Raw genomic sequence first — 12,428 nt, 5'->3', positions numbered from 1 at the left:
TTTGGGACTTCTGCGATGAAAGGAGCATAGTTGTAAAATACGTCTCGGTGGCGCATCCTAGAGCTAATGGACAAGTCGAGCGGGCGAATGGCATGATCTTGGACGCATTGAAAAAGAGGATGTACAGAGAAAATGATAAAGCTCCTGGAAGATGGCTCAAGGAGTTACCAGCCGTTGTCTGGGGCCTCCGAACTCAGCCCAGTCGTAACACTGGCGTCTCACCGTACTTTATGGTTTACGGCGCCGAAGCGGTCCTCCCACCAGATATAGCTTTCCGATCAGCACGGGTAGAGAACTTCGACGAAGGCAAGGTCGACGAAGTACGGGAGCTAGAAGTCAACAGCGCAGAAGAGAAAAGGCTTGATTCTTGCGTACGCACGGCCAAGTACCTTGCTGTTTTGCGCAGGTACTACAACAAGAACGTTAAAGAACGTTTCTTCGTGGTCGGGGACTTAGTCTTGAAGTGGAAGACGAACCAGGCTGGTGTCCACAAACTCGCATCCCCATGGGAGGGACCCTTCATGATTAAGGAAGTCACACGTCCAACGTCTTACAGGTTAGCTCATCTAGACGGCACGGACGTACCGAACTCATGGCACATCGACAAGCTTAGACGCTTCTATGCTTAACTACTGAGATATGTACTCTACTTGTGTTTTCGATTTACTTTACTAAAGCAACTATGATTTCTCCGACCACTCTAATGTGTCACTCCAAATTTTATGGTTATTGTAACTTAAGCCAGTACAAGCCGACCACCACTCCTTCTACGGTTTTCGGAGCAGGCCCTGTCTCCGGTTTCTCCCAACACGTGCACGGGATCCGCTCTCTACGTTGCGGGTGATCGGCAGGTCCCCCCTGGTTTGGCTTGTCTGCGTTCACGTGTGCACAGGTCATAGTACCTCATACTCCGACCACATGCCAGACTAGGGCCGCACAAACTTTTCAGGATGACGTGTCGAAGCAAAACGGTACAACTAAACAGAACGTTAACACGTTCCCACTTAGTTACACCAACACAAAATTTCAAGCTTAAAGTACGTTTTGTATAAAACAAACAAGCTTATAATGATATACAGTTACGTTATTACAAGCTTGCCTGAAAAGGCCCAAGTTTACAATAACACAACTATGTCCCCCTTCTACAGCTCTAAGCCTATTACATTGGCTGGTCGGGGCGCATGGCATTTACTGCTCGCCGCCTCTGATACCCTACTCGAGTCTCCGGGACTCTGGAGCTAGTCAAGCTGAAGGGGATGGCCTCACCGGTGCCTGGCTGGTCGAGACCGCAGGCTCTGTTGGTTGGCTTGTAGCTGATGGCATTTCCAGCTGGCTTGTCGATGGCATACCCTGCACAGGTGCTGTCCCACCTCCGCACAGGTTAATATCGCCGATTATCTTTGACGACAAGTCCAGCTGGGTAGTCCGAAGCTCTTCGGCCTGGTCTGGGTCTATCTCCTTCGGGTACCCAGCCTCCAAGCGTTGGAGATCGATCAGGGGGTAGTGAGCACGAACCATGCTTAGCACATGGGCACCCGTGTACTCACCCGCCTCCTTCACGAAGTCTTGGAACCATCCCCATGCTTGCTTGCATCTCTCGACCAGTCCGAGCTGAGGCGTCCTTAGCTCTTCCTCTGTGAGCGCCGGGTCGATAAGGTCGAGGACGGGCACAATGCCAGTCGCCATTTCTTGGCACCGCTTGCTCCACGTGTCCCGCTCCTCGGCGGCCTTAAGGCATTGTGCTTTCCAGTCGTCACGCTCCTTGATCACGGCCTCAAGGTGCCTCTTGGCATTGACTTTTAAAACTGAAAACAGTACAATACATCAAACATGATGACACGACAAGGCAATGTGGGCAATTGAACGAAAAGGTGGTCTGGAGTGCTTACTTTTCAGGTCGTCCTTCATTTTGTTAGTGTGGTCTTGGAGTTCCGACTGGCGGCGTGCCAGTTTCTCGTTGTCCTCCTTCAGGCGACCACATTCTGCAAGCGCGCGTCTGTTCTCCCCCTGGAGGCGGGTCACTTCAGCTTCTAAACCTGCATTACAGCTATTGCTGTCAAGAACAAAATAACGCAAGTCCTGCACTTGCTATGATACGGTGAATACTTACCTGTTTTCTCCTGCTCTGTGTTTTTGAGCTGCCCGACCAGGTTCTGGTTCTGTGCTTCTTGATTTGTCCTCTCCTGGTCGGTGGCTTCAAGTTGGCGCCGTAGGCGTTCCACTTCAGCCGTCAGCTCCTTATTGGTCTTCATGACTACTTCTATCTGGTCGAAGCACCTTTTTCGGTACCTTGCAGTTTTCATCACGTCCTGCATATAGACAAGCTACGTCAGATAGTTCGACTACACAACAAGTTTAAGGATTAAAGCCAAATATACCTGGACTTCAGTCACCAGGCGTTTGGCCGCTCGTTCAACTCTTAAGGTTTCTTCGGCCTCTGGGATCTCCTCGTGCATGACCCATTCGTCGTTCCGATAGCGCGACACATATACATGTTGTCGTCTATCTTGGGGACGGCCCAGGACTTCTTCCACTTCATCCTCTTCAGCCTCCAGTTCGGGAGGAGGCGGTGGTCCGGAGTTTGCAGACTCCACGACCATCACGGCTTTCCCACGAGCCGTCGCGTTGGCACCCTTGTTTCGGGCAACTTCTGGCTGCTGCTCCTCGGCTAGATCCAGCTCCCGTGACGCTGTGGTATCCGCCTCATCAGGGTTTGTGCTCGGAGCACTTGTATTCTGCTCGGGGACTGGCGTCTGGTCGTCCGCCTGCTGAGCCCCAGGCAGAGTCCCTGCCATGGGCTCCTCCGCGGCCGGTTGCTGAGCAGTTTGTCCCGCCGTTTTTGGAGGGGACGTTCTGCACCCAGCTAGCTGGTCGGGGCTTTCGGTGGACGCGGATCTAATACATTCAGAGACAAATTCAGAAGACAATAGCATCTACTGCAAAATGCAAAGCTTACATCAAAAATATATATACTTACAGTTTTGACTTGCGGAAGGATGTGGCGAAGGAACGCCTCCTCGACCGCCCCTGCTCTGCTTGCTCGGCAGTTTCCACCGGGACTTGTCCAACCTCCGGTACGGGCGTCGGAGGATGAAGCGGCATGTTCTCTTCGTCTGTGCTCTGTGTTGCTGTGGTCGGTGCTGTGACCACTGCAGGCACAGAGGAGCCACCCTGCTCCGACGGCCCCACCTGCCTTCTCCTCTTTCGGGGGACGAGCCGGAAGATGTCCGCATCCTCTGCTTCATCGTCCGACTGGGAGATGATGGCTTGGCGACGTTTGCTGGCAGCCGGACGCTTGCCGGCGGCTCTGGTCGAGGCGTCCTCTACGGTCTCGAGTACAGCCCAGTGAACTCCGTCGGTCCTGGCGCTGGTCTGGGCGGTTGGCCCAGTAGCTTGCGGCCACTCTACACCGGGGGGAGGCGACACAAACACTCCTGCCCGGTCACGGCCATCGTACTGAGACACAAAATGAAGGAAAAGACAGTTATTTCCTTCGATACAACATGACTTTACAGTTAAAAGGAGGCGTCATTTACCTTTGGGGGAGGGCGAGCCAGCTTGAAGGCGTGTTCAATGGCGTTCAGTGCAACATAATTGGGATCGGCCAGGTTGAATAGCTCTCCAATCCTGGCCTTGATCTCCATCTTGTCGAGCGGCTCCTTTCTGGTCCTCGTCGGATCAGCGCCTCCTTGGTACTCGAAGCCAGGGTGAATCCTTTTCTGGCAAGGCTGAATTCTTCGACTGATGAAGTTGCCGACAACACTCGGGCCATCAAGCCTTCCCCAGGGGATCATCCCGAGCAGTTCGGCGATCTGCTCCAAGTTCTCGGGCCTCTCCGACCAGCTGCCTTTCTTCTCTGGAATCAAGCCCACATCGCACAAAGTGATGGTGTTCGGCTCTTCACGGATGTAGAACCACTTCTTGTACCACTCGTCCAACGAGGTGTTCCAGGGGCAGTGCAGGTATTGAGCCTTCATGCCGTCGCGCAGGTTCAGGTAAACGCCTCCGGCGATCTTCGAGCCACCGCTCCCTTTCTTCCGAAGACAGAATAGGTGGCGAAAGAGGTCGAAATGGGGCTGGAAGCCGCCATAAGCCTCGCAGAGATGGATGAAGGTGGAGACAAGAAGAATCGAGTTGGGATGCAGATTGCAAATCCCAATCTCGTAGTACAAACAGAGACCCTGAAGGAAAGGGTGCACTGGAATCCCAAAACCCCTTTTGAAGAAATCTTCAAAGACCACAATCTCACCTGGTTGTGGATCGGGGAAGCTTTCTCCTTCCGGTGCACGCCATCCCGCAAGTGCCTTGTTGTGGAGCACTCCCATGGCGACGAGGTCCTCGATGGTCTGCTCGTTGCTCCGCGACTTCCACCATTCCTTCGCCATGACCCCGCCTTTCTTCTGGGCGTCTCTCTTCGCCATTAGTTCGTGCTTACGAAGTGGGTGGGAGCGGGAGACCGAGGGGATTGGTGATGATTTTTGGGGAATAGGGTTCGGCAGGAGGAGGAAGAAGGTTGCGGCGGCGGATGACAATGGGGAATGGTATGAGTAACTTACCAGATCTGCATTATATAAAACAAAGATCACCGTCGTTTCGTCCGCCCGAGAATATTGGGAGTCGTGCGCACGCGCCGCAGACGGTTGTTCACACAACCTCGAAATCTGCGCCAATAAACGCGCTCCTTCGTTAACAGTGTACGCGCCTCTTCGTTGATGGTGTAAGGGGGCCCACACTGACACACCTCAATACAGGTGTCAAACGACTGTTTGCAAAAAAAAAAAAAAAAAAAAAACACAGAAAGAGAAGACAGAATGACGTACTATACCTATTTACTTTTTTGACCAGATGTGTCAGACTGGACTTGGCAGAGAATAGAAAGAAGTACACAAAATAATGGTACAAGCAGCGCAAGTGATCGTGGATTTGCCTTGACCACTAAAGTGCTCGGGGACTGCCCAGACCACTCAAGTGCTCGGGGACTGCCCAGACCACTAATGTGCTCGGGGACTGCCCAGACCACTAAAGTGCTCGGGGACTGCCTAGACCACTAATGTGCTCGGGGACTGCCCAGGCCACTTTTGTGCTCGGGGATCGCTCCGACCACGGCCGCGTTCGGGGTCTGCCCCGACCACTGCTTGCATAATGGTTCTCCTTGGCTACATGTGATCTGTACTCACATACAGTTAAGAGATTTTTCTTTAGACCTTGCTACAAGGCTCATACTTTGCCTTCCAGCAAGCTCGGGGACTAAGTGGGCACACTTCACCTTGCGGTGAATGTGTTTGTTTAAATTGACCCCTGTGTTTGAATGATTATGAGGATTATTGGTATGCTCGGGGACTGCCCCGACCACTGCTAGAATAGTGGTTCTCGTTGGCTACATGTGAGTTGTACTCACATACAGTTAAGAGACTTTTCTTTTAGACCTTGCTACAAGGCTCATCCCTCGCCTTCCAGCAAGCTCGGGGACTACATCGGTACGATGCACCTGCCGGTGCATCTCGTATCGCCTGTACGACGATTGGGTTCTCAACATAACTGGGAATTCTTTTAGACCCTGGCACCACGTGCCTATGTCACCTACTACCAGGCTCGGGGACTAAGTGGGCACACTTCACCTTGCGGTGAATGTGTTTGTTTTTCGACCCCTACGCTTCTGATGATCAAAGATGCTACGCTTCAAGGTGCACTTACATTTCTTATCAGAAATACAAGTGGGCACACTTCCTGGGACAGATATCTTTTTCTTTTTTCTTAAGAGCACCATACATTCTTCGGACAACCTACTTCTCCGGTGATGATGGTGGTCGGAGGCGTCAAGAATTCAAGCCTCGTTTGTCGGAGAAGGTTCAAAAGGCGTGTCGCAGCATAATACATGATGCTCGGGGACTAGCTGTGGGGGTATTAACCCCTATACCCTTACGGCTAAGCTTGGGCTGGCCCGGATCGGTGGGTTCAGTCCACCCGAAAGATGACGTGCGGCCCAGTTAACCTGATCGGAGTCCCGCACAAGGAATCAAGACGGATTTGGCAACCAAGCAGGATCCTGGTCGGTTAGAATAGGAATCCTTATCCGGCCAGATATGGCAGTTGTAACTGACTAGGATTAGTTTCCAGATCTGTAACCCTGCCCCCCGGACTATATAAGGCGGGCAGGGGACCCCTCTAAAAAATATCTCTCATTGACATACAGCAATACAAATCAGACGCAGGACGTAGGTATTACGCCTTCTTGGCGGCCGAACCTGGATAAAACCTCGTGTCTGTCTTGCGTCACCGTCTTGTTTGGGGCTTGCGCATCTGTCTGCCGATAATCTACTACCTTGGGCATACCCCTAGGTAGACTGCCGACCATATTTCGTCGACAAAACCCGACCACGAACGTGTGGCCGAATGGTTTTTAAATTCTAAAAAAAGCAAACGAAGTATGAAAATCATGAGACTTGTCAAGATCTCATGATATCATACGTGGATGCCGTGGTAAAAAATGGAGAATGTTTCGCACAATCTATCACGTACTATGTTTACAAACCGAAGTATCTCAGATGAAGAATCGTAGCATTGAGAAGGTTTCGGTAAGATTTGGAGTCAAAGTGACGGTCGAATTGGGGTTTGACTTTAAAACTTTTTTGTATAGGCAATAGAGAACATAGATTGATCCATGTGTAATTTTGGTAATTTTTTGATCCGTTTCATAATTTTAATTTATTAAGTGCAATTATAGAATTTTAATTGATATACATTGAATTTGAGCGACAACTGCATGAAATAATAAGTTTTTTCCACTTCTGGCCTTGAAACTTTTTCTACTCTCTACATACAACATGTGATACGCCATGTTAAGATTTGGTATATTTCTGGATCTATTTGCTATATTTAATTAATTTATTGCTTTTCAAGGAATTTTTTTTGTATAAGTCAAATTTGAACTGCAAGTGATTCAAATAATAGAATAAAATGAGTAGAAAAATGATATTCAAATTATTGAGTCTAGTGTGAGGCCTTACCTAGGACATGAAAAGAAATTTTGAACATCTTGTTCAGAAAACACGGCCACGAACGTGTGGCCGAATGGTTTTTAAATTCTAAAAAAAGCAAACGAAGTCTCAAAATCATGAGATTTGTCAAGATCTCGTGATATCATACGTGGAGGCCGTGGTAAAAAAGTGAGAAGGTTTTGAACAATCTATCACGTACGATGTTTACAAACCGAAGTATCTCAGTTGAAGAATCATAGCGTTGAGAAGGATTCGGTAAGATTTGGAGTCAAAGTGATGGTCGAATTGGGGTTTGACTTCAAAACTTTTTGTATAGGTAATAGAGAACATAGATTGATTCATGTGTAATTTTGGTAATTTTTTGGATCCGTTTCATAATTTTAATTTATTAAGTGCAATTATAGAATTTTAATCAATATACATTGAATTTGAGCGACAACTGCATGAAATAATAAGTTTTTTTCACTTCTGGCCTTGAAACTTTTTCTACTCTCTACATACAACATGTGGTACTCCATGTTAAGATTTGGTATATTATAATGGAATAATATTCGTAGAAAAATCAAATGAAAAAAAGAAGGAAACGAAGGAAAATGAAAAAAAGTGGGTTTGCCGAGTGCACCTGGTTTGGCACTTGGCAAAGATGGGGTTTGCCGAGTGTCATATCTGGGACACTCGGCAAACTCCCCTCACCCGCCCAACACATAGTATTTTAGGGTTTAGAAAAAGGAGGATACGAAGAAAAATGAAGAAAAAATTTTTGGTTTGCCGAGTGCCCTTAATCTGGCACTCGGCAAAGATAGGGTTTGCCGAGTGTCAAATCTGGGACACTCGGCAAACAGGTTTACGGACCCCACACATGCGGTAGTTTAGGTATTAAAAATGAAAAAAAACAAAACGGGGGTTTGCCAAGTGCTAGATCGCGGGCACTTGGCAAACCTCCCTCGTAACCACCCCAATCCTGCACCTGGCCGCACACATGCACACACTCAAACACACAGCCGCGCGCCCGCGCCCGCCCACACCGCCGGCCGGCCCCACCGTCGGCCCACACCACGCCGCCGGCCCCGCGCCCGCGCCCGCCCACACCAGCCCCCGGTGCTCGACCTCCTGCACTCGGAGCCACCTCGTCGTCCGAACGCCGGCGCGCGCACCTCTACACCGGTCCTGCCTGCTGAGCTAAGCTGAGCTCTTCCGGTGGCTCGACATGAACACGGAGGCTGACCGTGCTGCTGCATCACTGCTTCTTTTCCTGGTAATCAAGCCGTTGGATCAATTGCTCATATTTGTTACTATTTGGAGCCACCATGATCTTGGCACTGCCGGCGGCGAGTTAGGTAACCGCTGCTCACTCGAGGTCTCGTGGACATGATGGTTCTCAACTTCGATTTCTGAAATGCTTTGCTACGGAGTAGTGCTGGACAAGAATATTTTGACAATTTGCCTTCAGTTTAGGTGACGGCTGGGCCGGCCGGGTAGGCTATCTGATGAGGTTAGTTGGTTGTTGCCGGGTGGTAGCAGGTCGCCTGTCTACGCAGATGCTAAAAAATTGGGACAATATTAGCATGCCCTCTTTATTCCATCAGTGTTTGTAGTTTGTAATTTGCATCTTATACTTTCATGAGTACTCGACGCATTGTTGTGCTCTCAGTTGGTGCAGTTTCATTATTTTAGCTTCTGGCTGGGTTGTCTGAAAGGCAAAAAATTATTGCTTAAAATGACAGAGAGCAGATCCAGCAGTAATCGAGCCAATGGTAGATAAAGTAATCTGCTAGCTTGTTGTCACTGTTGCAAAGGCTCTGTAATCCCTCCAAATCGTCCGCGCTATCCACATCGCTGAGGTTTTGGGGTGACGTGGCTGAGGTTTAACGGGCAACGTGGCCACGCTAAGCGACTTTGGGGTGACGTGGCCCATCTGCTCTGCTGGGCTCAATCGTGTAAGTGTATAGGCAATTTTGGGGTGGCGTGCTCCAGCTCCCCTCACTGGCAGAGAACAGAGCTTTACTCCCGGTGGGGAACCCCCTCTAGTCCTGGTTCCCCACCTGGGAGCAAGCATCCGGGACTAAAGGGGGTCCTTTAGTCCCGGGTCAGGAACCGGGACTAAAGGAGGACCTTTAGTCCCGGTGGGTAACACCAACCGGGACTAAAGGTGCCTCCTGACATGCCACGATGGCCGGCACCTTTAGTCCCGGTTGGTAATACGAACCGGGACTAAAGATTTTTTTCTTTTTTCTTTTCTTTTCATTTTTTTGTTTTCTTTTCAAAATAGGTTTTCGAAGTCGTATTGTACGATGCTAATTATACATTTATACGCGCGTATAGTATGTTTCGGTTCAAGCACAATGAACGTATTAAATCACACAATTCAAGCATACAAATATATATATATATATATATATATATATATATATATATATATATATGCATGCATCATATATATATATATTTACATGCATGCATGCATATGTGTATTTTACATTATATTATTTCATGTGCATATATTACAAAAATATTGCATTACAGTTGTTGTGATATAACAAGTTTTCTCTCATCCTCTAGCTTGGCTTCCATGGCAGTGTTGGGTCGAAGTAGAACTCGCCCTTAGAATCGATGACCTGCTCATTAAAAAATCCGGCTATAGACTCTTGAATTGCTTTGATTTGGTCTTGCCGTATGACCTTTTCCTCCAACCATCGAGTCTACAGGTTTGAATTAAAGAAAAATAAAATAATATATGTACATATATATATATATATATATATAAAGACATAGTAACACAATCAATAATAATAATTAAATGAATATATAGTGTATTTTTAACATACTTTTAGTCTCTCTGTAGGAGTTTTTTAGGAGACCACCTTGATAAACTTGCAAACATAGTAACCACAGTAGTTGTTCCCCTGTTCCTGCCTCAGACACCACTTTACGAGAAAAAGATTTATCATCCAATCTGGTGATCCGGTGAAAGCTATATGTTTAATTAATAAAGATGATGCGATTTAGGGGACTTACTTTCAAAGGGATTACATTCAGTGGTGCTTTGCATTTTCCCATGTGTTGCTTCTCAATAAAGGTTTTCCAAACACTGCCCAATAAAAAATTTGCCACGTCAACAGATATAGTTAATCATCATGTTTGTGTGTATATATAGTTGCTAGAGATACCGAAATTACCTCTGGATAATATCTATCATATCTTGGTAGTCTTATTGTGGTTTTCTCATCGAGTCATAGATTATCAAGTGACTTTTCACCAGATCGATGTCCATCAATATCCAGTGATTGCTGCATGTGTTTATAGGATATAACACATAACACTCATTAATTAACTAGAATCAACATATGAGCCATTAAGGATGATCGACATTATTAACACTCACTTGAAGTTGTAGGGAAAGAGTATATCCTTCTTGTGGCGTTGGTTCACTAAGAAGTTCATGAGGTTACTCTCTGACTCAGACTTCCAATTAGTCTTTGGAGTAACTGGGTCTTTGAATACTATATGGGGATCAACAAAACCAATTTCATTGCAGCCTTCCTTTCTGAGCTCTATCATTGTAAATCTGCATATATATAGTACTTGTTAGGATAATTTATATGCATATACACACATATGATGAGTTTAATAATAGATCGAAAGAATTATTACTTACAGGCAATAGCAGCTAATGATAACTTTGTCCAGAGAGGTCAGGTGGCATAGTTGATGAAATTCTGCAAAGTCAACATACATAACATCATCGCCACGGAACCAATTGTTCGTCTCTAATTCTGACACCAACGCAGAAGTCTCACCGGTAGACGCCTGCATGTACCACTTGTTTAGCAGATACATTTGCGTCCCCAGATCAGATAAGGCTTGAGGGTTGTATAGACTCTGGCCTAGTACAAATTTTTTCTTCCAAATATCAACCTCCGCCGCACTCTCAATATTTCCATCACCAAACATCTGGTAAAGGTCGAGACCAGTCTCATCAATAAATTCACCAAGGTAATCCAAATCGACATCCGGAGGTATGTTTGCCTGATGCATTAATCCTAAATTCGAACCATATTCATTACCAACAACTAGCGGGGGGACTGATTGGTGCGCTTGTTGTCTGAGTTGGGTAACTCCTTTCCCTGCCCGCTTCTTTTTCTGTGCCGCCTCAATTGACTTGGTGAGAGTGCGGTCATAGTCCGATAACGTTGATTTGGACGGCTTACTGAGATTCCCTGCTGTTGTTGCTGGTAAGAAGCCACCCTTTTTCTTAGAATATCTGGAGCTACGAAGAAGTACAGTTTCTTCTGGGTTTCTCCTTGCTTCTTGATTCTTTTTAAGTTTGTCATAGAATCTAGACATATCTTTTTTATATGCATCAGTTCCTTCTTCCTTCTCTTCAGATATTATTTTGGGAATAGCCCTTAGTTTCACGGTGGCTTTCTTTGCCGGCGGGGACTGGTTCTTCGTTTGCGGGGCTGGCCTCTTGCTAGGCTTCTTGGTAGGCGGGGGCGGGGGAGGCGTTGGAGACCTCCTTGGAGGTATTGGCAGCGGCGTTGGAGACCTCCTTGGAGGTGGTGGCTGCGGCATTAGAGACCTCCTTGGAGATGGTGTGGATGCAAGCCTCGCCTTCCAACACAATGTCATCGTACAGAGCACTATGATGATCTGACGATTGAACAATTGGATTTAGGTTAGGGGAGGATCTGCTACAAAAAAGGAATGACATATTATTATGAGCAGATTGTTAATTATTTAAGCCAATACAAATTAATGATGTAGTGTTTTCATCCGCACGTACCTATGGTGAGGTAGTTCAGGAGGAGGTGGAGCCGACATCCCAGGAATGATGATGTAGCGCTTGCGCCATAGAATGAATGTCTTCTCTGCTTCTCCTAGAGTCTTCTCGCCATCACCTCCAGGAATGTCAAGTGGCAAATCACTAAAACCTTTTTCAGCTTTATCTACCGAGATGGTAGCATATCCTTCTTGGATTATATTCCCATGAATCCTTGGTGTCTTGGTTCGGTCGATAGGATTAACAAGACCGATAGCCACCTTGATTGTGGAATTTCCCTTCAGAATGTGTAGCTCACACGATTGTACAAGGTTCAGTGACGTCATCCACAGGGAAGCACAGTCCTGTGTCCCCTTGATTTGGTATCTCCGTGGAAGCGCAGCTGCTTTTCAACTGAACAGATTGGCTAATGTTGATTCCTGGCTCTGATGCCTGCTTGCTTGCACTCACTGCTATTTGCACTTGCCTTCTGATTTCCTCCTGCATTCTCGCTTCAAGGTTTTTTTCCCGCTCCTGTGCTTCACGCACCGCTTCCTCCAACCTTTGGAGCCGTTGTGCCTCTTCTTCCTTCTTTCTCTGGCGGCTTCTGTAGGAAGGTCTGTTCTGAGGAAATCCATGCTCCCAAGAGACACTTCCTTTGCCTCTAGTTC

At 47.3% G+C, this 12,428-nt stretch overlaps 1 protein-coding gene across 1 annotated transcript; it reads right to left on the bottom strand.

The window, feature by feature from the left end:
* Nucleotides 1-383: 383 nt before the first annotated feature.
* On the bottom strand, nucleotides 384-4,754 carry LOC136490077 (uncharacterized). Its single transcript, XM_066486566.1, has 6 exons — nucleotides 3,537-4,754; nucleotides 2,978-3,456; nucleotides 2,379-2,895; nucleotides 2,111-2,309; nucleotides 1,890-2,036; nucleotides 384-1,805 (listed from the first exon to the last, which is right to left on the bottom strand). The coding sequence occupies exons 1-6, from the start codon at nucleotides 4,419-4,421 to the stop codon at nucleotides 1,243-1,245; spliced, it is 2,790 nt and encodes a 929-aa protein (XP_066342663.1). The 5' UTR covers nucleotides 4,422-4,754; the 3' UTR covers nucleotides 384-1,242.
* Between the last annotated feature and the right edge of the window lie 7,674 nt (nucleotides 4,755-12,428).

This window comes from Miscanthus floridulus, chromosome 10 (assembly GCF_019320115.1).
Source record: "Miscanthus floridulus cultivar M001 chromosome 10, ASM1932011v1, whole genome shotgun sequence".
In the NCBI taxonomy this organism is placed as follows: domain Eukaryota; kingdom Viridiplantae; phylum Streptophyta; class Magnoliopsida; order Poales; family Poaceae; genus Miscanthus; species Miscanthus floridulus.
This window is presented reverse-complemented; position numbering and strand designations above follow the sequence as displayed.